This window comes from Chiloscyllium plagiosum, chromosome 36, assembly GCF_004010195.1.
Source record: "Chiloscyllium plagiosum isolate BGI_BamShark_2017 chromosome 36, ASM401019v2, whole genome shotgun sequence".
Lineage (NCBI taxonomy): Eukaryota > Metazoa > Chordata > Chondrichthyes > Orectolobiformes > Hemiscylliidae > Chiloscyllium > Chiloscyllium plagiosum.
Window position 1 is genome coordinate 7,081,099 of NC_057745.1, and position 27,649 is coordinate 7,108,747.

Sequence of the window (27,649 nt, forward strand, 5' to 3'; positions counted from 1 at the left end):
CTGTCCTTCCCCAAATTATATGCTTTCTCTTTTGCTTTTATGCTAGCTCTGACTTCCCTAGTCAACCATGGTTTCCTCATCCTCCCTGTACCATGCTTCATTTTCCTCAGGATGAATCTCTGCTGTGTCTCCTGAATCACTCCCAGAAACTCCTGCCATTGCTGTTCCACTGTCTTTCCTGCTAGGCTCCTCTTCCATTCAAATCTGCTCAGCTCTTCCCTGATGCCTCTGTAGTTGCCTTTATTCAGCTGTAATACCTTTACCTCTGATTCTATATTCTCCCTCTAAAATTGCAGAATAAATTCAATCATATTATAATCACTGCCTCCTAAGGATTCCTTCACCTTAAGCTCTTCTATGTTAGGTACAAACCGTAAAGGCTTGTAGTGGGCACAGGGGCTCCACTCCACTGAGTTACCCTAGCGTTTTGAGAGATTCTCCCTAGTGGTGTGGCTTAGGTGGACACAGATCCAGGATAATGATGTGATTGAGAAGATGATGGGAGATGTTTTAGACTCTTCAGCTTGATATTGTCCTTTGATTGTGACCTTGGAGCACCCAAGCGGAAAGGGGTCCCAGCAAACCTGGAGAACAGACTTGTTCAGCAACCTTCTTCAGAAATGCCCCAACAATATTTTAGGTGATTGCTGAGGGCGTGATTAATCCAGAATCCCAGGTAATGTTCTGGGGATCCGGATTTGAATCCTATCATGGCAGATGATAGAATTTGAATTCAGTTAAAAAATCTGGAATTAAGAGGCTAGTGACCACGAAGCAGTTGTCGATTGTCAAATAAGAAACCCTATCTGGTTCACAAATGTCCTTTAGAGAAGGACATCATTACCTGGTCTGATCTGCATGTGACTCCAGACCCATGGCAATGTGGTTGACTCTCGCCTGCCTTGGCAACTTGGCAATAAATGCTGGCCCTGCCAGTGACACTCATATCCTGGGAGGGAATAAGAAAAAGCTATTATAAAAAGATATTCCAACAGCAGCCAGAAGTTCCTAATGCAAGTGGGGAGGTGAAGTATTCAAGGTTCTGTCAGGGTGCAGGCCTATGCCAGGTGAATGAGCCAGGATTGTTCTCTACTTCATACATCTAATCTCTGGAACTACTCAATAGCAGGATGCTTTGTGGTAACTCAGAGAAGAAATTGGCCCATAATAATCCAAAGCCCAGCGAACCATTACTTAGACTTTGCCTATCTTCTCCTGAAGTTGCTAATATATATTAAGCCATGACTTCATACCCACCTTCAGGAGCTCCTTGTAGGTGGTGATACTGAATGTCATTAAGTAGGGCCATAGAGTCATAGAGATATACAGCATGGAAACAGACTCTTCGGTCCAACTTGTCCATGCCGCCCAGATATGGTTATCCCAGCTGAGTCTAATCTTGCCCTCACTCAGTGCCCTTGTATGTTTATGGTTTAACAGCAAGAGTTAATGGATGGCACCGACCCTTCATAAGCAGACGGTCATAGTTCAGGGCTTAACTAAAATCATTCTTTTGACGCGATGTTGAACCAAGTTACTTTCTGCTTGTTAAAATGGATGTTAAAGCTTGAATATATTTTAAGGGAAGCAATGTGTTCACCCGGAGACCCAACCAGCCAATACCAACAAAAAAGAAGAATAATTTGATATGTTTGGGATCATTCTGGGTGCAGAATTAGCTGGTGTGTTTGGTCACGTAACAACATTTACATCATTCAAACCAAAGTTCAATCTATGAGGAAAAATTTAATATGATTGTTATTAATCTCCTTATTACTGTTTTTCAGGCTTGATAGTATACTTGGGAATGATGGTAGGAGCCTTTGTCTGGGGTGGTCTGGCAGACAAAATGGGCAGAAGATATTGTCTGATGATTGCCCTCAGCATCAATGGAGTCTTTATCATCTTTTCATCATTTGTCCAGGGCTATGGTATATTCCTGTTCTGCCGACTACTTTCAGGAGCTGGGTAAGGGATATGAATCTTTTGAAACAAGGTATTGACACAGAGATATTGCATTTGAGTACTAGCTAGTCATTCTTGTTAGCATTCTTGTTCCTGGGTTGGACACACACACTGTTGTGTATTGCCCCTGAGTAAAACTAATACACGCTGTGCTGCAGACATTCATGAATGGACTATGTTTATTTACTCCTCCCCCCTCACTTCTCTCCAAGGCCCCAAAGGAAACTTCCATATCCGCCACAGATTCACCTGCACCTCCACCCACATCATCTACTGCATCCGCTGCAGCCGGTGTGGCCTCCTCTATATTGGGGAAACAGGCCGCCTACTTGCGGAGCGATTCAGACAGCACCTCTGGGCCACCCGGACGAACCAACCCAACCAACCTGTGGCACAGCATTTCAACTCCCCCTCCCACTCCACCGAGGATATGCAGGTCATTGGACTCATCCACCGCCAAACCACAACAACCCGACGGTCGGAGGAGGAGCGTCTTATCTTCCGACTGGGAACCCTCCAACCACAGGGGATGAACTTGGACTTCACCAGTTTCTTCATCCCCCCTCCCCCCACCTTGTCTCAGCCGAATCCCTCCAGCCCGGCACCACCTTCCTGACCTGCAGTCTTCTTCTTGACCTCTCCGCCTCCACCCGACTCTGACCTATCACCCTCACCTTGACCTCTTTCCACCTATCACATTTCCAACGCCCCTCCTCCAAGTCCCTCCTCCCTACCTTTTATCTTCTCCTGCTGAACACTCTCTGCTCATTCCTGAAGAAGGGCCTGTGCCCGAAACGTCGAATCTCCTGTTCCCTGGATGCTGCCTGACCTGCTGTGCTGTTCCAGCAATAAAGTTTCAACTATGTTTATTTACTCCCAGTAGAGAGAGAGATATACCAAAATGCACAGACTTTGCAATGTACAACACATGCCAAGTTATGAATGTGCAGCTATCTCTCCTGCATATACCTGCAGGAGATGAGAGTGCTGTATTGTATGCCGATTTGCACCATGCTTCTTCAGTTTCTGGAATGATGATTGGGTCCTCTGCTCACAAAGTGTAACCTCAAGTGTGTCAAAAGAAATATCTTCTTCAAAATGATTTTGTGAAATTATACAATAAATTGAAAGGTGAAATTTAGCCTGATGCTTGGGCTGAGAATTTGATTCTGTGGAATTTGTAAGCAGCCTGATTTTGCCAATTTGTTCTTTCATCACTCAACGAAAAAAACCCAAAGAAACTCTGGATGCTGAAAATCAGAAACCAAAACAGAAATTGTCAGAAACACTCAGCGGGTCTGGCAGCATCTGTGGAGAGAAATCAGAGTTAACGTTTCATATCCAGTGACCTTTCTTCAGAACTCCAGAGCTGCTGAGATTTTCCAGCAATTCCTGTTCTTGCTTCTATTTATTACTCTTTCCCTCAGAGGCTCTGGTTAACACTAATTGTCCCAGTTACCAAAGAAGACAAACAGGAGGCTGGAAGAACACAGCAAGCCAGGCAGAATCAGGAGGTGGAGGAGTCGATGTTTTGGGTGTAACCCACCCAAAGATATAATTTGTACCATCAGATCATTTGGATCCAATCAACTCCCACTGCTGATTTGATATGCAGGAATGGAAAGTGGAGATTTTGGGAGCATTATCCATGGAAGAATCATGAAGAAGACCCAGTGCTACATTTTCAGAGCAACAGTGGACATTAATTGCAGCCTCATCTGCATTACCCATATGCCAAGGCCATAACAAAATAATTTATAATATTAAAATGAGCAGAAGGAAAATTTTAAAAGGAAACAAATTTACCCACAAGAATGCTTGTCATTTCTCTCTCTTTTAGTATCGGCGGCTCCATCCCCATTGTTTTCTCCTATTTCTCGGAATTCCTGGCTCGGGAGAAGCGAGGGGAGCATCTCAGCTGGCTCTGCATGTTCTGGATGGTGGGTGGGATTTACGCATCAGTGATGGCCTGGAGCATCATCCCACACTACGGTGAGTGTCACAATCCTTTCTCGACCCGTTATATGCATGCTCAGAGAGAGCGAGAATCTGAGGTGAGGGCCTAGTAGTATTGCTGCTGGTCAATAATAGTAATAATTTGCTTTGAACCCCACCATGGCAGACGTTGGAAATTGAATTCAATGAAAAAATTTGGAATTTAGAATCTAATGAATAAAGATCACACAACACCAGGTTATAGTCCAATAGATTTATTTGGAAGCACTAGATTTCGGAGTGCAGCTCCTTCATTAGGTGATCAAACCACTTGATGAAAGAGCAGCGCTCCAAAAGCTTGTACTTCCAAATAAACCTGTTGGACTATAACCTGGTGTTGTGTGATTTTTAACTTTGTCCACTCCATTCCAACACCATCTCCCCCACATTGAATCTAATGGTGACTGCCATTAATTGTTGTTTTAAAAAAAACCCAAATGGCTCACTAATGTCCATTAGGGAAGGAGTTCATTTGTTGGAATCCAGAAGCCATGGCATTGTGGTTGATCCAGCTAGTGTGGGAACATTTTTGGCATCAGAAATTGTCTGTCCAGACAACTGAGCTAACAGGGGTACAATCACTGGAGGGTGGAGGCCTGGTGGTGATGGGGTGCTGGTGCCCCAATGAACTGAGCTTCAGATGGAGGTAACCCAGTTTCCTTTCTGCTTTTTAGCCCAAGCTGTTGGGCTGACCATCTTCTTCCCCTCTTCCCCATCTGACTGTAAGGTCTCATGGTCATCACACTGCCTGACCTCTCGGGTATTTCCAGCTTTGCTATTCTTATTTATGCCAGCACACTCCCATCACTAGTATGTTTCAAATAAAGGACGATCCACCAATCTTTATTAATTGCACAGAGTTTTGACGGGAAACTGCAAAGTGCAGCAGGGTGACAGAATGTCCTTTCACCTTGGGCTCAGCTCAGAATCCAGCCTAGACTGAAATAAAGAGCTTTCTCGCAGTTGCAAACTCCTGAAACAAAAGCAGACCGAGGCCATATATAGCACAGTCTGAAATTTGCAAAATCAGCTTAATCCGACAACCATCTATGGGGTTTGGTTTCATACCAGAGAGTATGTTTGCCTGATAAGACAGGTTCCATTTAGTTCAACCTTAATAGTGTCCTGTATTACGGGCTTTAGGTTTCTCAGTTTATTTTCAAGGACTTCACGAAGGCTGTTTTATGTCCCCTAGGGAGTGTCATCACTACAGACATCCACTCTCTGATTAGTATCCCTGTAAATGGATTCTGCAGGAAGCAGAGTATCAGTGATGTCTCATAGCTCACGTTACCATTGAAATTGAAAGGAGCTTCAAGGTTTAACAAGGATGTCAGCTGATGTTTCTGATCCAATCATGAGTGCACTGTTGCACTTATTAATATGGTATCTTTAAAAAGTTAGCTCCTGTGGTTAAGCAAAGAGAAATTGCAGCAATGATTTTTCCTGCAAGAATGCAGGAATGCTTTGAGTAATGTTACTAATACAGTGATTGCATGCAGCATGAATATTTCTGCTCATAGACCCATGCATTATCTGCAAACACCCAGTGCTTTGGGTCCAGTGGTCAGATTCATGACTTTGTGAGTGATGGGCTACAGAAAGAAAGCAGGAACAGAAGCTATGGTAAACTGCAGCACACCCACATGAGCACACTCTCCGGTCCTACGCCTGACACCTCTTGTTGTCATAGTGAGGGAGGAGCCGAGAAACATACCGCAAAGTCTGGTTGGTACATTGCACCTTGTAACTGCGCTCCTGTTAGACCACATTCTTGTTAAGGCTTGAATAAATGGGGTTAGCTCAGTTGGCTGGACAGTCGATTCAGAATGTAGAGTGATATCATTAGTGTGGGTTCAATCCCTGCACTGGCTGAGGTTATCATGAAGGATTCTCCACTTCCATGAGGTGTAGTGACCCTTAGGTTAAACTTACCATCAGTCATCTCTCTCTCTAATGAAAGGTTAGCTCTATGGTCTGGTAGGACAATGGCAATTTTACCTTTAATTGTCTAGTATTAATCAAAAATAAATGGTTTATTGTAATTGCAAAATGATTTACGTACAGCAGCTTACACAATCCATCCTGAGGTTCGTGTTGATAAGTTACAATGCATCTGTAAAATAAAACACTGCACCTTTAATGTGGACAGCATTCTGTACTGGAGAATTGGAGATGTTTGAAGTGACAGCCAGAACTATAGTCAAGAAAAATATATTTTAAGAATACATTTGAATGTATGGAGAAATTTAAAGAGCATAATGAAGTGATTGAACCAATATTTACTGGTGTCATGAGAGCATGTGAAAATTGATAAAAACAGTGTAATACTCATTAATGGACAGCCAAAGGAGGATTTGGTTGAGATGCAGGAGTAAGGCATGGAAGATTAAATTTAGGTGCATTTTAAGTGATATGTCGATGGCATAGGTTTATGGTGAGAGGGGAAAGATATAAAAGAGACCTCAAGGGCAAGTTTTTCCACACAGAGGGTGGTACAGGTATGGAATGAGCTGCCAGAGGATGTGGTGGAGGCTGGTACAATTGCAAAATTTAAAAGGCACCTGGATGGATATATGAATAGGAAGGGTTTGGAGGGATATGGGCCGAGTGCTGGCAGGTGGGACTAGATTGGGTTGGGATATCTGGTCGGCATGGACGAGTTAGACCGAAGGGCCATTTTCCATGTTGCACATCTCTATGACTCTGTGACTCTATGATGATTAAGGTGTAAACAATTTTAAAAACTACCAGAGACTGTCATACTGAACATTGCTTGGCTATCTCACTAACCACCAGAAATGTGATAAAATGTATAATTCAAAAATTGACATTAGATGTGTCATGGTCAGACAATGGTTCATTCAGCTCCATCCTCTCCAGCTCTCTGCTGCAATCTTGCCTTTTCACTAGTTTATTGACATTGCACTGAGCCACATTCATTTGATGTTCCTCTTTGTTTCTCCAAAATATAAAAGATGACAAACTCCTCCTCCTTGCTACATGTAAGTCAAGGTTTACTGTGCTGTTTTTGACACTTGACAACTGCTGCATTTAGGGAAAAGGGTGGCATGATGGAGTTTGTAATGTGTTGCACACTCCCCTGTATTTCTAAATATCCCTACAGTGCAGATAGAGGTCATCTGGCCCATTGAGTCTGCACCAACCCTCTGACAAGCATCCCACGTTTTCCCTGTAACCCTGCATTTGCCATGACCAATCCACCTTTTCTACACATCCCTGGGCACTATGGGTAATTTAGCTTGGCCAATTGACCTAATCTGCACATCTTTGGACTGTGGGAGGAAACCGGAGCACCCCGAAGAAACCCACACAGGCATTGGGAGAATGTGTATCTCCATACAATCACCTGAGGGTGGAATCAAACCTGGGTCCCTGTCACTGTGAGGCAGCAGTGCTAACCACTGAGTCACCATGCCACCTACAATTCTGCAATTTACAAAATCCAATCTAAATGTCTTCACTCACCTAGAGTCCTGAGTCTATTTTCAAGTTTGCCATCTTGTACCATAGAACCTGACCCTTCAGCTAGGTGTTTCAGTTTTAATGCAAAATAATCTTTATCTGTGACTAAACTTAATCTGTCCACATCTTCCTCACATCTAATATGCAAATAGTTGGGCCAAAACCTTCCTTTAGAAACAAAGTAGCATACTCCTTTGACATTTTGGGACATCTTGTGTCCTTGTGTTTCAATCCTCAGCCAGACAATTTCAGAAGAGGTTTTTACCCTGGCACTCCATGTCCACATGCTCATTATAAACAACTCTACAATGTCAATTCAGATATAGCACCAAAAATTACATGTTTAGCAAAGTCAAAATCCTTGCTTTGCCAAAGAAAACAAGCCTGATTTTTGTAACTCATACTTGGCGACTGCGAGGAGACGCTGAAGAATTCATGTTTGGCAAATGAGGTTGAATTGAGAAAGCGTTATATCATGCATATCCATTGACAGATGTGCCAACACCCGACAGAATAAATACCAACTGTGAGAGAACGAGGTCTGGGTCTAGTATACCATTAAATAAAACTCAATATCGTGAGTGAAATCTAAAGCAAAAAGATTCCAAGCTAATGACAAAAAATTTCACCGTAAATTTCCATATCATTTTCTTCTTGTACAGAACCTTGGTTGGAGTTTAAATAGAGTGCCCCATCCTCCTCATCTCTATCCTGAAATAGAGAGACCCTAAATTTAAAACAATGCCCCCTAAGATATATGGGTAATGTTTACTTGTTGATTTCTTTAAAAAATTGAATAAAATGCTCATTAAAAACATTGATGTCCTGTACTGTCAGTGGTGAAGATTAATCACAGGGAGAGAATACAAGAACTGAACACATATGAATGTGCTCATTTGCTGGTATTTATTTGTGTGACAAAAATAGAAAGTGCTGGAAAAACTCAACAGATCTAGCAACATGCAAGGACAGAGAAACATAGATAATGTTTTGAATCCTGTGAACCTTCTTCAGTTAACTCTGCTTTCTATTCACGGATGCTGCCAGATCTGTTGAGTTTCTGCAGCAATTTCTCTGTTTGTTTCAGATGTTCAGCTTCTGCAATTCTTAGTTTTAGTGTGGTTGACTTTTACTGGGTGTGTTGGATCAGCGAGTGGCTCCTATTTTTGTTGAATGTCTACTCTGGAAACCTTTTGCTGAGCTGTGCACTATCTAAAGTCAAGAGAGAGCAATGTGCTTCTGGCGGGTGCTGCTAATGGCTATCCTAAACAAGAGATGGCCCAAGATAGATAACTGCTAATGGGAGACGGCCAGGATTACCTACCATAACATATCTGCATGCTAGAATGTTAATTTTCACATGAGAGATAGGAATGGTTGCTATTCACCTCAATCCACTTAGTTTCCTCCTTTTGCTAATTATATGAAAATTATGACTGTTGAAATGCTCTTTCACAGTTCCTGCTGGGCTGGCTTTTACTGCTATTTAGGCTTGTTACAGGATGTGGGAGAGCCAGTGTTGGACTGGGGTGGACAAAGTTAAAAATCACACAACACTAGGTTATATTCCAACAGGATTATTTGGAAGCACTAGTTTTTGGAGTGCTGCTCCTTCATCAAGTAGTTGTGGAACATCAGACCATAAGTGACAGAATTTATAGCAAAACACTGCAGTGTCATGCAACGGAAACGATATATTGAGCAAACCTGGATTGTTGTTAAGTCTTTTATCTTTTAGAATGGGTTGCAGATTTCGGTCATTAATATGTAAATCCCAGAACTCCTTTTAAGTCACCCTCTCGAGATAACTTAAGGTTTTATAACAAAAGGTGACATCTCAACTCAGACAATGCATTAAAGGTGGGAGGTTAGAGGTGTCTGTACCCCAATCCTGAGTCAGACTGGTTCTGGATGTAGGTTTGCTTGCTGAGCTGAAAGGTTCATTTCCAGACGTTTCGTTACCTTACTAGGTAACGTCTCCAGTGGACCTCGTGCAAAACAATGCTGAAAATTCCTGCTTTCTATTTATAGAACTATAATAAATAGAAAGCAGGAATTTTCAGCATTGCTTCGCATGAGATCCACTGAAGGTGCTACATAGTAAGGTAACGAAACGTCTGGAAACGAACCTTCCAGCTCAGTGAGCAAACCTATATCCAAAACTTCAACCTGAGCTACAAATCTTCAGACTGGTTCTATTTTCAAAGTGGAATTTTTGAAATATTACATGGATTGACTGTCTGTATTGACTACCTGCCTATTTTTTGAGCAAAATAGAATGTATCTGCAAATATAATTCTGCAAATACAAATTCACTCCATAGACTTTTATGTGTGTGCACATACATGTGAGAGAGAGAGAGAGAGAGAGAGAGAGAGAGTGTGTATGTTAGTGTGAGTGCACGTGAGAGACTGTGTGTTTGCATGTCTGAAAGCATGTTCTGTGTTGTTACAGGAGCAAGGTAATGTTGGACCCATGGAATAGAATCCGAACATGAGACCTGGCAGGAGGCAAGTCAGGTCAATGGAATGTTGTGGTCGGAGTAGAAAGTCCATGGACTGCCAGCTGCTCTTTTGATTGGCACAGGTGGCAGAGTTGCCCTTACCAACGATTGTCTTTCTATCTGTTACAGGTTGGGGTTTCAGCATGGGCACCTCGTTTCAGTTCCACAGCTGGCGGCTGTTTGTGGTGGTATGTGCCCTACCCTGCCTGTCTTCCCTGATCGGCCTTCTCTTTGTGCCAGAAAGCCCACGCTACTTACTAGAGGTGAGACGACCAGCAGAGTAGAAGCTACCCAGGTTGTCACTTCACTAACCCCTCTATAGATAATTTTCAAAATTTTCATTTAATCTTTCAAGGCTAAGTTGTTCTGTATTGTGCAGTAAGAGGTCTATAAAATCGTGAGAGGCAGAGATAAGGTTAGCTAGTTGACAGCTTTTTCCCCATGGTAGGGGAATCTAAAACTAGTGGGCATAGGTTTAAGGTGAGAGGGAAGAGATACAAAAGGGTGCAGCGGGGCAAAGTTTTTCACACAGAGGGTGGTGAGTGTCGAGAACGGGTTGCCAGAGACAGTAGTGGAAGTAAGTACCATTCCACCATCTAAGAAACATTTGGACAGGTACGTGGATGTGATAGGTATGGAGGAATATGGACCAAATGCAGGCAACTGGGACTAGTTAATTGTGAAAACTGGGCACCTTAGGCTTGTTTCCACACTGTAGGCCGCTCTGACTCTATGTATTTAACATATGCCTGAGATTCCTAGTTTATCCTGTCAGTGTATCTGCATTATCCTGGATCAGCAAATGGGATTACAGTGTTTTAGACCCAAATCTTCACACAATCAGTGAGGGCAGCTCTCGGTGGGAGACACAGTATTGTGAAATGATCCATTAAAATACATTTTTTGATGTCAGTGCATTGAAAACAGAGCAGGGAGGTTTACCAGAAGATGAGGTAGACGGGTGACATGTTTGTGAGGGATTTGTACGGAACAAAACAGAGAAACTATTCCCAGTGACACAAACGTCAGTAACTAGAGGTGACGAGATTGGCTTTAAAAAAAGCTGAGGGTGGCGTGAACAATGTATTGACTGAAAAGATAGTGAAAGCTAATTCAATAAGGGCTACCAAAAGGGCGTTTGATGAACATTTGACAGAAAAACAAAACTCCAAGCTCTGAGAAAAGAAAAGGGGATTGTAACTAATTGAATAGCTCTTTCAAAGACTGACAGAAGCACGATGGGCTGAATAAACTCCGTCTATGTCATGCCATTCTATAATATCATTCTTAGCTTTCTTGGGATCCAGTTGGTGCTGCGAGTTACACAAGGTAATTGACCACTGCAACTTGAGCAAGGCATGACTTCATGCCACCTCTTGGATGCACCATTAACTATTTCCCATGAACACGTTGGTGGCCATTGGGTACCCCTTACAGGGACACTACTCTGTCCATTCCCACTGGATCAAAGGATAATCATTATGCTGCTTTTGTGAACATCCTGTTCATAAGAGTATGGGGTATGACAATAGTTTGATAAGTCAGGTTATACTTTAGCATTCCAAATGATGCTGCTATGATGCATAATTGTCAAAAGACCTGAGAGAAACAGCACATTTCAAGGCTTTTAAGAACAACTCCTTTAACCTCTGGGTTTCAGGACATAATTAATTTTAGACTTATTGCTTTATACATTTTGGGGTTTAGGTTAGATTCCCTACAGTGTGGAAACAGGCCCAACAAGTCCACACTGACCCTCCGAAGAGTAACCCACCCAGACCCATTTCCCTCTGATTAATGCACCTTACACTATGGGCAATTTAGCATGGCCAATTCACTTAACCTGAACATCTTTGGAGTGTGGGAGGAAACCAGAGCACCTAGAGGAAACCCGGGGGAGAATGTGCAAACTCCACACAGACAGTCGCCCTGGAATCGAACCTGGGGCCCCGGCGCTGTGAGGCAGCAGTGCTAAACACTGAGTCACCGTGCCGCCCTCTGGATATTTTTGCTGTTAAATTTTCCATAAATCTCAGTGAAACAGAGTATTTGAAGATCATTTGCCAAAGGTAAAGCAAAATTCCAGGACAAATTCCTTTCCCTCCACAGTTTAAAAAAAAACTTTGATTTTAGATTAGATTAGATTGGATTACTTACAGTGTGGAAACAAGCCCTTCGGCCCAACAAGTCCACACCGACCTGCCGAAGCGCAACCCACCCATACCCCTACATTTACCCCTTACCTAACACTTTGGGCAATTTAGCATGGCCAACTCACCTGACCTGCACATCTTTGGACTGTGGGAGGAAACCGGAGCACCCGGAGGAAACCCACGCAGACACGGGGAGAATGTGCAAACTCCACACAGTCAGTCATATGAGGCGGGTATTGAACCCGGGTCTCAGGCGCTGTGAGGCAGCAGTGCTAACCACTGTGCCACCGTGCCGCCCACAAAACTTCAACAGTTGTTGGTTTAATGACAATGAATTCTACTCATGTAATTGCTGTGACAGAGTAGACCCTCCACTTTGCAAAGTGAGAGTCTAGTTACTGAGCAGGAGTGCGGCGGAGGCTGGTTAAGGTAACTGAAGAACGAGACTGAAGAGGCAGCTTTGAGCAGGCTTTAGAGAGCTGTAGCAGGGCTGAGAGGTTCATGAGTAACATTCCTCAGTTGAGCGTTGTGATTGATGGAGGCAATGACAGTGTTACTGGAGAGGAGAGAATGAATGTACGGTCGGCCAGCAGCAGGAGAAATGCGTGAATTACAGCAGGGCATATATTTGGAAGGGGTTTCCAAGGTTGGCGATGTAGAATCAGGGAGAGATGAGGGTAGGATGAACATTAACAATAACTGTTTGATGGACTTGCAAGACCTTTGAAGAAGATGAAGATTGGCAAGTGCTTATGACTGCGACAAGCAAAGCTGATCTCCTGTCAGTATTAATGATCATTCTGATTTCTAAGCATTGTCCTGATCACACGCTTTTGAATTTCTGCTGAATAGATTGGGAAGCACGATGAAGCCTGGATGATTCTAAAGCAGATTTATGATACGAACATGAGGGCCAGAGGGCACCCGGAAGCTGTCTTCACGGTGAGCTGAAAGCAAACTCAACAGCTGATCATTGAGGATAATATAATATTGAAGTTTTTATTTATTTTTGTTGTGATCTTCTTCCTCCTTGTTTTATTTTTCTGTCATATCAGTGATGCAAGGCCCAAATCTCTGTCAACTCATTAAAAGATTGGGATGAAAACAAAAAATGCTGGAGATCACAGTGGGTCAGGCAGCTTCTGTGGAGAGAGAGCAAACTTGCTTTCTATCTATGAATGCTAGCTGAACCGCTGTGATCTCCAGCAGTTCAGACTCCAGCATCTGCAATAATTTGCTCCTAAAAGCTTGGGATGATTTGCTTTCTGATCTCTCTCTGTTATCCCTGCACTTTTTCTCCATTCTATTTTTCACTCCCTTCTGTCTCTCTCTCTCTCTTTCTCTCTCTCTCACTTCCTCTCCCTCCCTATCTGTAGACTCTCCCATATCCATCTATCCCCACCCCCTTTCTTTCTCATTTCTTCGTCTACTATTACCCCTCTCATTCTTTTTCTTCTCTCCTGACTCCTTCCTTTTCTTTACTTTCTTAAGTTCTCTCCTTTCCCCATCTATCCTGACTTCCTCTCTCTTTGAATCTTCACAGATGAAGACACGATGGTATAAAATTGAGTAACAAAACTTCAGGCAATGTTTCCTCCCCAGACATCATTCCTTAACTTAGCTAAGAGCAGGAGGCATGGGAGGGGGAATGGATGAATATAAGCAGCAATAGATAAACAAATACAAATCCTCATGTTTCTCAGGTTTCCCACATAAAGACCCCGATACAAATGGATGAATTCATCGAGATTCAGAGCTCAACAGGAACCTGGTTCCAGCGTTGGTTGGTCAGGATCATGACTGTGGTAAAGCAGGTCTGTATAAATCAATCAAAAAGATTTTTCATTAACTTACCATTCAGGAGGAATGTTAGGTAGACAGAGAAGATTTCAACCCAATGAATCCTTTTCATATTAAACTTTAAAGAGCTAAATTATTTGGATAACAGAAAGATCCCAGGAAAGTTGGGGTGTTGTTGCATTTGCCATCTTTTCATATGGGAGTGAATCACATCGTGTTTATCTCCATGTAGAATGGCATTGCCATGGGATTTGAACACTAAACAGAAAGGACCTGATTCTTCATCTCCTTGCTGTCTGTGGGAGTTTGCTCACACAGTGAAACACAGCACCACATGCCTGTACAACCGCAGACACTGCCTGTGAAAATTAGCTGGTTGTATATGAGATGTTTTATTTCTTTGTGAAGGAAAGGAAGGACTTGCATTTATATAGCACCCTTCACAACCTCAGAGTATCCCAAAATATATGGGAGCTGGGCCTCTTTCCCGATGAAGGGATTTTGCCCGAAACATTGATTTTCCTGCTCCTCGGATGCTGCCTGACCTGCTGTGCTTTTCCAGCACCACTCTAATCTTGACTCTAATCTCCAGCATCTGCAGTACCCACTTCCACCTATTCCAAAATATATTGCCAGTTCATTACTTTTTAAAATGCTCTAATGTCAGAATCACAGCGGCCAAATTGCACACAGCACAGCCCTCACAACAACAGTATGATAATGTCCAAATTCATGATGTTGGGTGTGAGATAAATACTAGCTCATGACATCAGAGAGAATGCGACTGCTCTTCCTTGATGTGTTACCATGGTATTTATCTGCTTTAGAGTGCAAACATGTCCTGGTTTAGCATCTCACCTGAAAGGCAGCTCCACACACCTTCAGGACACAAAGTGCCAGCCTGGATTTGTTTCCAGACTCGATCTTGAACCCACAACCTTCTTAGTCAGGGCTGAGGATGCTGTCCACTCATCCTTAGCTGATGCTAGATAAAATACAAGTGTTTTCATTTATGTAGCACCAGCAATATTTCAGCTGATCCCAACTAGGCTAAAGAGGATCAGTAAAGTAAGAATAAAGTGCCGACTAAAATGGTGAAGCCAATGGAAGTAGATAATTTCCCTCTGGCTTGTACTTTCGTTCAATTGGATATTAGCTGATCAACTCCATTTGTTCACTGATCGTTATCTTTTGATGACCATAGCTGATGGGATTTCTTTTCAATTTTATTTGATTGCATTTTGATGTGCACACTGCAATATTGCTCCGCACTGAATAGGTTCCATCTCGAAGCCAATTGGTTAACATTTCTTTACAATTCTGCAGCCAGACTTTGTATCCTTGTTGCTACCCACAAACCTGTTGTCTGAGGCAGTACCTGTTAGCTATAATAAAACTAGTCCTAAAACCCTTCAATTTAGACTTTTCAGAGCCTGGGTCTTTTACAACATCTCTGAAAAAAAAAGCCAAGGACAACATAATTCTTTGAGAAGGTGACCAAACAGATGGATGAGGGTAAAGTGGGTGATGTGGTGTATATGGATTTCAGTAAGGCGTTTAATTAGGTTCCCTATGGTAGGCTATTGCACAAAATACGGAAGCATGAGATTAACGGTGACTTAGCAATTTGATCAGAAATTGGCTAGCTGAAAGAAGACAGAGGGTGGTCACTGATGGGAAATGTTGATCCTGGAGTTCACTTACCAGTGGTGTGCCACAACAATCTGTTTTGGGGCGGCTGTTGTTTGTCATTTTTATAAATGACCTGGATGAAGGTGTAGAAGGATGGGTTAGTAAGTTTGTGGATGACACTAAGATCAGTGGAGTTGTGGATAGTGCTGAAGGATGTTGCAGGTTATAGAGGGACATACATAAGTTGCAGACATGGTCGGAGAGGTGGCAAATGGAGTTCAACATGGTAGAGTGTGAGGTGATTCACTTTGGAAGGTGCAACAGCAAATAAAAAGTACTGGGCTTATGGTAGTGGTAGTCTTGGTGGTGTAGATGAACAGAGAGATCTGAGTATCTACATACATAGATCCCTGAAAGTTGCTACCCAGGTTGATAGGTTGTTAAGACATTTCGGAGCCATGAGATCATGCTGCAGCTGTACAAGACTGGTGAGGCTGCATCTGGAGTGTTACGTACAGTTCTGGTCAGCACATTACAGGAAGGATGTTGAAGCTTTGGAGAGGATTCAGAGGAGGCTTACTAGGATGTTGCTTGATATAAAGGCAAGGTCTTATGAGGAAAGATTGAAGGACTTGAGGCTGTTTTCATTAGAGAAGAAGTTTGAGAGGTGACTTAATTGAGACATACAAGAGGGTTTGATCAGGTGGACAGTGAGAACCTTTTCCCTTGGATGGTGATGACTAGCACAAGAGGACATAGGGGTGATAGATATAGGACAGATGCCAGAGGTAGTTTCTTTACTCAGAGTAGTAGGGGCGTGGAATGCACTGCCTGCAACATTAGCAGACTCAACAACTTTAAGGGCATTTAAATGGTCGTTGGATAAACATATGGATGAAAATGGAATAATGTAGGATAGGTGGGCTTCAGATTGGCCCCACAGGTCGTCGCAACAACTAGGGCCGAAGGCCCTGTACTGCGCTGTAATGTTCTATGTTCCATGTTCTATAACCTTGTTAAAGGAGCAGTATCACCACATCTCCCCCTTTCAAAAAAAATGAACAATCAATACCCAAACATGGCTTCATGTTAAAACTCCTTAATCTTAAACTGGTAGTACTCTACAATATACATGCACATTACATTGACTATAAACATGCAAACACGCACAACTACATTCTCTTTTAGTCTATTGTACTCCTGCCACTGAACGCCTCTGTTTCTCATTCAAATCTTGACACTGCATTGGCAATCATGTTTTCTCCTCCTGCCACATGCATAATTTTCACATTGAACGGCTGCAACAACAAGCTCCACTTAAACAGTCTGGTATTTTTGTCCTTAAATTTCTCCGCAAACATCAATGGGTTATGATCGGTCTATATGATTGTCTCAGATACGTTACTGGTAACATAAACATTGAAATGTTGAAATGCCAACACCAAGTTCAAAGTCTGCTTCTCAATCGTCGAATATCTCTTTGTACATTACAATATTGATTGTTAATCAATATGTTAATCATATCATCCTGCATTGACATTGTGGATTTACTGGCCAGTTTATCAGGGCCACCCTGCATTTACTGTCCTTTTTAATCCCTTATTTATGGTATGGTTGTTGATTTAATTCAATGTAAATTGTTGGAATTATCTGTCTAAAGACTCAATCTTTAAGGTATGAGGGACATTAGATGTGAGTGACCACATATGAAAGCTAAACAACATTGTGTTTAATTTTGATACTTTTCTCACTGATTAAGGTGGGATGTAGCGGTTATAAAACAGTGCCACAGGGGATTATCCACAAGTAGTCTCTGACATGAGGGTTTTGACTATTTTTCAGGTTTGGCAGAATATGTTGCTTTGTTTTACACCTAAGTACAGGATGACAACTCTGTTCCTCGCAGTGGTTTGGTTCACCTTATCGTTCAGGTTAGTGCTGATCTCGCAAAGCATCAACAGTGAAAAATTATTCAGCCTTTAATTTTTATGTTCTCCTGGGAATCGAATTGGATACTGAAACCTGAATTTTCACAACACTAGAGAGCTAAAGATGAGCGGAGCCACAGCTATCTGAGGGAATCTCCTTTGGACTGAGTGATAAGCTCCCCATGCAATACCCTCCACACTTTGGGTGACCAGCGATACCAGGTTTGACAGGACAATCCTGGTTTCTCGTTAAAACATCCAGCTGTTTCCTCAGGATGGTGCAGATGTTCCCAGTTTATAGATTTCCAATTCGTTCTGCAGCAGTGGGATGGGTTGGAATGGAGTTTAAATTTGCAAATGCTTCGTAAATCACCTGGATTGTCTCACATTCGGCGCAGGGTGTTGCTGTGTTCTGCCAGCGTGGCATTCGATTTACAAAATCCCGATGGTGGAAGAACAGGTCATTGGAGTGGCTAAGCTGGCATGGGGGCTCATGCCTTTGCCAGTCATGGCATATATTATAAAAGCAGGGTTATTATGTTAGAGCTGTACAAGACTTTGGTTAGGCCACAGCTGGAGTACTGGATTGCACTGGAGGGATAGCAGATGATATTCAGCAGGATGTTTCCTGAGTTGGAGCACTTCAGGTATGAAGAAAGAACTGGATAAGCTCAGATTAGTTTCTTCAGAACAGAAAAGTTTGAGGGGGTCCTGATTGGGACATATAAGATTACGAGAGGTATGACAGGGTGGATAGAAACCAGCTATTCACCTGAGCTGAAGGGTCAGTTATGAGGGGCAGAATTTTAAGGTGAAAGTTGGGAAGTTTAGAGGGAATTTGAGGCAATTATTTTCATCCAACTGGTGGAAATCTGGAAAGTGTCTTGGAAAGTACAATGTGGAGGTGCCGGTGTTGGACTTGGGTGGACAAGGTCACAAGTGAAGACACCAAGTTATGGTCCCAACAGGATTATTTGAAATCACAAGCATTTGGAGTACTGCCGCTTCCTCAGGTGAAGTTTCGGAAGGAGCAGAGACAGGAAGCCTCCGAATTTTTAAAATGTACTTAGGTGAGCACTTGAATTGTTGTAATATTCAAGGCTGTGGGCCAAGGGCTGGCAAGTGGGACTAATATAGACTTGGAGTAGTTTTGCTGGTGCAGAAATGAAGGGCCAAAGGGCATTTTCTGTGTTGTATGATTCCATGATAACTTGTGCACAGCTCATCTGGGTGAGGCAGACAGAAAGTGGGCAGCAGAAGTGTATGAACTAGAACAGGAGGAGGTCATTCAGCCTCTCAAGCCTGCTGTACCCTTTGAAATAACCAGGGTTGATCTTACCTCAGCCTCAACTCCACTATCCTGTCTGCTCCCCATAACAGGAAAATAGGAAGGCTCTTCTCTGATTGTTGACATCCGCAGGGTATAGTTTCTTCAGGCCCAGGCGGGGAATGAACTTAGAAAGAAGAAATAGTCTCTCAATTTTTCAGGTACATCGATGATAACAAGCAGAGAGTCTGTTGTACGTGAGGGGGTGGCAAAAGGAAGTCTGTCTACGTTGTGAGGGTGCTTCAGGGAATTTTGGGTTTTCATTTTTGGAAGTCTGGTCACACTATCGACACATCAAAGCACGCTTGTTGATGACCCCAAGCGTTTAGTTTCGAAACTAAACACAACATATTGTCACCATGATGTTCACAAGTTAATAATGCAAGTCAACCAATTGGTCAAAGCCAGTATTGATCCCAGACTGAGTCTGGCTTACAAAGTTGAGAGAGCTGGTTAAGGTCAGAAATCCTAATTTACTGGAATCTTATGTTATTGGTCCCAGAAGAAGAAACAGCAAAAAAAAAAGAAATGAATGTACTGGTTGTATTACAGCATGGTTCTGAGGCATACAAACCAGGTTGGACCAGTATGAGTCATTCACAAGTTTCACTGTTTTTTTTAAACTTTTTCAGGAGTGCCTTCAATCTCAACTTTTCATTCATTTAACAATTGGCAAGTAAACTAATGATTAGGCAGCTTTGTCCCACTGGATTGATCCATTTACTAACTATTAACAGGCTGTGGAACTGTATATTGAATTCTACTCAATTTGGATTCTGCTCTTATTCAGCTACTATGGACTGACAGTGTGGTTCCCGGACATGATCAAGTACTTTCAAAATGAAGAGTATGAATCCAAAATGAAGACATTTCATCAGGAGAGAGTTGAAGACTTCACGTTTAACTTCACACTGGAGAACCAGCTGCATACAGAAGGAGAGTACATCAATGTCAGGTAAACCTACTGTAGAGTGTCAGGCCAGCAGAGTGGGACAAGTATTTACCCTATCTACTCATCAGAATAATCCTGATCTTTTTAACATTCAGTACATTTCAAGCTGTTATCTTGTCAACAGCACAGAGTCGAGAGTTTGAAACAGTATAGACTATTATTATGAGATTACAAAGTCCTGGACTAGTGTGGACTACCTTGGATTAGTCAGACTTACATGTGTAGTTTTCTATTGCACCACAAAAACCATACCATTACATCTCATGTAGAGAAATCACATTCGAATGAAGTCCATTGTAAAATCACAGGGCAAACATTGAGAGGCAGCCCAGAGAGATCTGGCCTGGCAGTCATTGATTTGCCAATCACTGATGTTTTTCTCACTTCTGTCTGGTTGTTGTAGCAGTTTATGCTTGGTGTTACTCAATCAGCTTCAGGCTCTGAACTGCAGAGAGTCCCTGGTTTCATACTAACTCATTAATTGCTCCTGGGACCGTTGGGAAGGAATATAAACAAATAGAATCTTGGCTTTTAAACTGGGAACAAGAACAAAGATATTATGATCAGTTTATCCTGGGCATTAGTTATATTATCTGCATTTTGATGGTCATGTCATAGAAAGAATTTTTTTTATTATTCATTCATAGGATGTGGGCATTGCTGGTTGAGCCAGCATTTATTGCCCAACTCTAATTGCCCTTGAGAAGGTGTTAGTGAGTCACCTTCTTGAACAACTGCATGGGGTAGGTAAATCCACATTGCTGTTAGAAATAACCAGAAAGTAATAGAGAGGTAAGATGTTTTCCCTTTACACACACTGGCAGTAGTTAGAGCATGTACTGCTGTACCATGAGGTGTAGTTGAGGCAATGGGGTCCTGCAGAAAGCATACATACAAACTCCAAGCTCATTGTGTGACATGTTGTCATGTGTAATACTCCAAGCCCCTGTCTTTTTCTAACTGCAAATTTATTTCTGGACAGATTCATTGGGATTAAATTTAAATCTGTGACCTTTGAAGACTCCTTGTTTGAGGAATGCTACTTTGAAGACATTACATCGACGAACACACACTTTAGGAACTGCACTTTCATAGCGACTCTCTTCTATAACACAGGTCAGCCTTTTGCTGCTTTGTCTGTTCCAATCACTATTCTCACGGGAGAGCTGAGATGTGGAATGATAGTTGTCTCCATTCGCCAATGGCATAAGGAGGTGTCCCATTCTACAAACATAACGAGATGGAAGAAAGCAGCCCGCCCTCATTAATCAAGACCCATGCTGAAACAGATTATAATTTATTAACCCTGATTTTCTACCCATTAGTGAAGGTGCTCATCCTTGCTGATTTGGTAACCCATGGATACCAGATTCCTGTACCTGTTCTCCATGGTTGGTGGTTGTCGATAGTGATAGAGAGGCTCCGTTTGAGAACGGCTGTGTTTAATAACAGAGCTGACTTCCTCTCTCTGCCACACCCCGTTCCTCCTTTCCAAGCCCAAGGAGAGCTGGGTCCAGTTGGAACCCCAAAGCTACTATTCTGTATGTGTTCAGTCAATTTCTTTTATTATTATTCACTCATGGGATACAGCCATCAGTGGCAAGGTTGGGGAAAACAACCCATCCCCTTTTGGAGCAGATGGTACATTATCTTCTTGAAGCGCTGCAATCTGTGTGGTCTAGGTACAAACTCCATGTTGCATTAAAGGGTTCCAGGACTTTGACTCAGCGATGGTGAAAGAATTACAGTATATATATCCGAGTCAAGATGGTTTTTAATTTGGAGTAGAACATGACTGGTGCTCCCAAGCATCTGCTGCCCGAGGTTGAGAGGTTGGGAGATGCTGCAGATGAAATGACTTTGTCATTCTCCTGAACTATACACAGTGCAAAACAAGGTTTTAGTGTGATAATCCTTTATTACAACATTATAGCCTGGAGATTCCAAGATTCTTATTATGCCACACTTTAACATTCCCTTTGCAAATTCCATCTCATGTTTTTTTTAAAATGGCCAGGATTAAAATGCTTGGAGAAAGTGAGGACTGCAGATGCTGGAGATCAGAGTCGAGAGTGTGGTGCTGGAAAAGCACAGCAGGACAAGAAGCATCCGAGGTGCAGGAGAATTGACATTTCAGGCACAAGCCCTTCATCAGGAATGGCCTTTCCCGAAACGTCGATTCTCCCACTCCTCGGATGCTGCCTGACCTGCTGTGCTTTTCCAGCACCACACTCTCGACCCTTAAAATACTGGGACATGAGCTGGTTTTCTGTGGTGGCAGTGTTCTTACCTTTGGGTCAGACGGTTCAAGTCCCACCTATCATTCAGGTGTATCATAACATGGCTCAACAGCATGATTAAAGAAAGTGGAGAGAGTTACTTGCTTCTGAACTGTGTAATAGCATCACTGATAGATATTTATTTGATTTACATTTGCAGCTGTTTCTAATTCAGTTCAGTTCTAAGATAGGATGAAACAAAATGATTAAGATCGCATTGAGTGTGACATAATTAAAAATGGCAGCAAATGATTAATTCTTGAGGCAGATTTGATTATATCCCTGTCACTTCATATAACAAACTGTAATTAATTTTTAACAGATGGTGTGTTTATGTTGCCTGTGTTAACCTAATAAGTATTACCCGCCTGACTTGGATTCAAATCCAAAGGTGGAAAAGTCAAATAATTCCTTTAATCTGATGCTGAAATTTGTCCTTTCTCGGGATTCCAATTGCACTGAGTAAAATAGAGGGATGCATTTTCCTTGTCTAGACTAAAGGCATTTGGCCAAATTGAATGTTGTAGATGCAGGAAATCTGGGAAAAGAGTAGGGATGAGGAGAGATGGCCAGTGGAAGAGGGAAGAGCACAGTTGTGGGATGGATGGGTCAGACAGAGATAGAGAGAGAGAGAGAGAGAGCCATGGGGACAGGCGGAGAAAAAGAGAGACGGAGAGAGAGGAGCTTTAGAATAAAGGAGAAAGGGATGATTTCGCAGTGAAGAAGGAAGAAAGCCATCAGCATTGCTAAAGAGAAAACATACCATTAACACTGTGTACACGAGAATGTTATTAGTAAATATTTTAATCAGCCTTATCAAGCATACTGTGACACACCTCTGCAGCAGGTCGGACTGGAACCTGGATCTCCTGGCTCAGAAATAGGATCATTACCATTGCTCCACAAGGCCCCATCAAACGTGCACACTCTTGTCCACACACAGCCGATTGCATAGAGATCAGCTCGGGTATCATTAATAATCTTACAAAGACAGGCTCAGGCAATAAAGGGGTTTTGCCTTGTTTTGCCACATTTGTCAAATGTTGTTTCCAGCAAGATTTTATCTTTATTTAGAAGAAAAATGTCTGTGAGGGGAAGTGGGACAGCTTTTTCACTTTAGGTGACACATTATTGATGTCCAGCTCTCCCAGATATGTTATGCCAAAGCTCCCTTTTCAATGTGCCATGTAGTTACCCCCACGTCTGGTATATCACAAGGAGGCATTCAGAATGGAGCTCCTCCTTGCTTTACTCCAGAAAGGTGTCTTCACCCTCATTATGGACGAGCATCTCTACGTGTATCTCACATGCCATCACATAGAACTCTTCTTTCTTTTGCAGATCTGTTCAAGACGCGATTCGCTCACAGCAGATTTATAAACAGCACGTTCCTCCACAATAAGGAAGGCTGCCAGATCGATTTCAGTGATGATGCTGAAACTGCATTTCTTACTTACCTGGTCAGTTTCCTGGGCTCTTTGGCTGTGTTGCCGGGAAACATTGTGTCTGCACTCTTTATGGATAAAATCGGAAGGATTAAGATGATTGGTGAGTTGTCATTGGCAACCTCATAAAGAGTCAATCTTTTGATGGGAAAGGTGGGAGCTGAGTGAGATCTAGGGTATTAATTGGCTCGTTGCTCATTGTGTGAGGGTTTGGGGGTGATTCGGGGCCATGCATTTTGTTTACAGAGCCACTATAGCACAGAATGAGGCCATTCAGCCTATTGAGCTCATACTAGCTCTCTATAGAGCAATCCTGTCAGTCCCATTCCCCTGTAACCGTGCAAAATTTATTTCCTTCAATGGGCTATCCAATTTTCTTTTCAAATCATTGATTGTCTCTGCTTGTGCCGTCCTCCCAGGTAGGGAGTTCCATTATCACTGCATTTGTCCTTACATCCTCTCTGTCTCTCCTCTGCAAAACCTTAAAGCTGTGTTTGCTAGTCCTTGTACCATCAACAAAAAGGAACACATTTTCTTTGATTGCCTTAAATCTGGCATAACATTGTGCGCCTCATATCTTCCCTAAAACTCCTTTCTTTCAAGGAGAATAATCTAACCCAGCCATTCTCAATGGGCACTATATGGCCCCCTTAGGGGCCCTGGCACATTTGAAGGGGTCCACAGACTGAAAACTGTGAGAAGGGGAGCCCCAAGGGTTTATAGACCCTCTGGTAACTGAACCGATGAAACACCTCATTTGGAGCTTCCAGAACTTACAGAAAAGCACCAAGCTCAAGGATCGCATTAAGCTTGATAGATGTTTAATTTCATACAGTCTTTTTTTTTAAGTTTTGTCCAGCATGTCAGAATGTTCAAGGTTTCCTGAAGTTCAGTAATAAATGACTTTCTGTCTATTTGTCTGTGTTGTATCCCTGTTTAAAAGGGGAGCCCTGGAACCTGAGAAGAGCTCCTAAGGGGGCTGTTGCCAAAAACCAGTTGAGAATCACTGATCTAATCTAACCTTCGAACTGAGCTCACTCATTCCTGAAAGCCTTACATCCTTTTTAAAGTGTGAACCAGAACTGGCTGCAGTGTTGGTCCACCCAGAAACATATAATTGGGAACACCCATTTCAGACAGAGATGAGGAATTTTGTTGCTCTCAGAGGATAGTAAATCTGTGGAATTCTTCATCACCAAGGGCTGTGCAGGCTGGGACATTAAGTGCCTGTTATTTTTCTTCCTCTGATTATTTTTTCTAAAATCTAACCCATCACTGATTAAATAGCTCGATGTGTCGTTGGTCAGTATGTCCTTATACAATTTCTTATAGCTTTGATGTCAGATGGTTCTCCCTTCCTTGAGATAGTTGAGCCTTTGGAATGAATTATTGGTTATGTGTGATATGGTGCATGCTTACCCTTTCTCTAAGAGGAGCTGGGCCAAGTATTCTTGACTGTGGACGATCTGGGACAGGTTTGATGGAGTTGCTGGCCTCTATGTGTCTGTCATTTTCATCTAACTGTGTTCAAACATGTGAGGCTGTATTAAATTGGGAGTTCTCCTGAAGGACGTTTAGCAGAAGATCCATGAAACGTCTTGAGAAACACTGCTACATTTCCTGTTTCTCCAGAGTTCCCATGAAACTTCTTGGAGACAGAGGAACCCCTTGGGAAAGCCAACCTCTCGGTGATTAAAATGCTAGTTTGTGTTGATTGGTCTTTGAGCGCAGGTTCTGGGAGGGCAGACTGAAGGCTATGGGAAGGCATCAACTGGAGTGTCACAGAGATCCACTTGATGCGGCAAAGTGAAGTTCTTTCAGTCCTGAATGTAGCAATGGAACAGTAAGGGCTGAGGGTCAGTGCCAGGGTGATGAACTGTCAGCATCACTTACACTGAGGCTTGTCACCTTCAAAAAGGGATATCACAGAGGGAATGTTATGGAGGATTGGATGAAATTGGATGGGTTAGAAAAGGTAAAAGTAGAATGTACTTTTAAGAGTGAGGTGACTGCCTAGTGGTATTAATACTGGACTGTTAATCCAGAGATCCGAGGAAACGTTCCTGGAGACCCGGGTGGAATTTGAATTTGATAAAAATCTGGATTTCAGAATCTCATGATGACCGTGAGTCGATTGTCAGGAAAATTCCATCTGGTTCACTCATGTTGTTTAGAGATGTACAGAATGGAAACAGACCCTTTGGTCCTACTCGTCCATGCCAACCAGCTCATTCTATACATACACCACTCTCTGCATGAAGCAAGCTGTCCCTACAGTCCCCTTTAAGTCTCTCCCCTCTCACATTAAACCTATGCCCTCTACTTTTGGAAGAAATTGCCATCCTTACCTGGTCTGGCCTACTTGTGACTCCAGACCCACATCCATGTGGTTGATTCTCAACTGCCCCCGGGGCAATAAATACTGCCTGGCCAGTAATGCCCTCATCCCATAAATGAACAGAAAAACAATGGATGGAGTAAGTGAACAAAAGGGTGCAGTTCTAAGGCTGGAACTGAAGGAATGATGAAGTGTTTTAATTGGAGGACTCCATGTCACATGTCCTGGCAACGTTAAGTCAAAGGCACTTTCTGTATTGATAGAAAATCTGATAAAACCTGCTCTCAATGGGGGCAAAGAGAAGTCATGTCAGTCCTTGAAAGAGTTTTAGGAATCAGGAATTCATTGTGTATCCATTACTCTGTGGAACTAAGATGCAATGAGTTTCATCGCATCATTCAGCTGTAAAATGGCGGATAGTGCTTCACCTCTGTTGACACCACAGACTTCCTGGTGACCCTGTCCTTGTGCAGTTTGCTTGGGCACCTGTAAGATCGGGAAAGTTTGTTGGGGGTGAAGGGATGAGCAGAATTCATTGTTCAGCCGAGTGTTCGCCATTCTCCTGCAGCGCTGCCACTGTTGTTTTGCAGATTGGCCAGGTGGCCAGGAGACCCTTTAAAGGCTTTCATCTACTGCACTGTACTGTCACTGGCCTTCACTATGGTGATCTGTACCACTTGTTTCTGGTCCAATGGCTCTACGACCATTGTCACCATGTAGCAAGATGAGGGTTTGGGCAGAAGATAGGATTCTGACTAAAGTTGACTTTCATGGAATTCCTCAACAACAGATGTCCTAATGATTTTAGAAAGTATTGAAGAATCTCACTTTGGGTATTATAAGAAGGAGGTGGGCAGGTAAGGGGGAGTTCAATAGGTCACCTATGGAGAGAAAATAACTTTCAAAGAAGACTCATCTCCAATCGCAAGAGCTACAATTCTGATTTGGTATTAGGACTATTTTAGCTGATAGGTAAATCTTGCAAAATTAATTGAAAATATTTAAGAAAGGGGTTTAAATGAAAAAAGCAATGGCAGATATACTACTCTGGATCAATACCTTGTGCTTCAATTAAAGAAGAAATTCACTTTTTTATGGCCTTGCCTGTGTAATGAAATAGGCTTAAGGCAAGCATGATGAAGCTCAGGCAGTTAATGGATTTTCTCGTTTCTGCAATTCCTAACAGATCTGAAGCCAGAGAGAAATTTCAGTCAGGCAGACCTGTCACTTTTATGATCAGTTATGGCCAACATACATAAAGTAGTAAACCCACGAGGCACGCTTTGTCGTATGGTGTTTAAATCACTCAACGAGAGAGCTGCCTTCTACAGCTTCCCAGTTTAAACTCAAGAGGGGCTCGAGTCATCTCATCTGTTTATCTCTAAACAGACCACTAATGGAGCCAAAGGATTCCGTGGCTTTCAGAGTGATTACCGAGAAGGTCGTTTCTAATGTGGGTCATTTGTCAAAAAAAGGTTATTGATTTAATTCTTTGTCCCCGATATTCATTAGGCCCCCATGTCCTACACTTGCCAGCCTTGATGCTGTCCTACACAGTGGGCCCTGTCATTTACGTTACATTTTCATTCAAATAGTGAACATCTATGTTTATTTAAGTGCATACATAGCAGCTTTGTAGAGTGCAGGCTTCTCCTGTGTTTAAATTGCTCCAATTTATAGACCCTGCTATTTGTTATCTTGCTGTGTTAGTGAGTTTGACCTTTGATATTCACCACAGGCTTTCCATTTTCACTTAGTCAGTCTTATCATAGGCAAACCTACTCGCCCCCTATCCTCTGCCTGATCTTGACTGTGAGTCCTGGAGAATATTTTCTGAGTTTATTTT

The 27,649-nt window shown here is 42.5% G+C and overlaps 1 protein-coding gene across 5 annotated transcripts in view; it reads left to right on the top strand.

Moving 5' to 3' along the window:
- Positions 1 to 27,649, top strand: part of LOC122540918 (synaptic vesicle glycoprotein 2B-like) — a 199,233-nt gene that overhangs the window by 162,894 nt on the left and 8,690 nt on the right. For all 5 annotated transcript variants that reach the window (XM_043677219.1, XM_043677216.1, XM_043677217.1 and 2 more), the window contains exons 3-11: positions 1,788 to 1,968; positions 3,806 to 3,957; positions 10,079 to 10,212; positions 12,955 to 13,044; positions 13,806 to 13,916; positions 17,377 to 17,465; positions 19,580 to 19,744; positions 20,724 to 20,857; positions 23,362 to 23,568. In XM_043677219.1, coding sequence (XP_043533154.1) covers positions 1,788 to 1,968; positions 3,806 to 3,957; positions 10,079 to 10,212; positions 12,955 to 13,044; positions 13,806 to 13,916; positions 17,377 to 17,465; positions 19,580 to 19,744; positions 20,724 to 20,857; positions 23,362 to 23,568 — 1,263 coding nt within the window. The remainder of the gene's footprint in view (positions 1 to 1,787; positions 1,969 to 3,805; positions 3,958 to 10,078; positions 10,213 to 12,954; positions 13,045 to 13,805; positions 13,917 to 17,376; positions 17,466 to 19,579; positions 19,745 to 20,723; positions 20,858 to 23,361; positions 23,569 to 27,649) is intronic.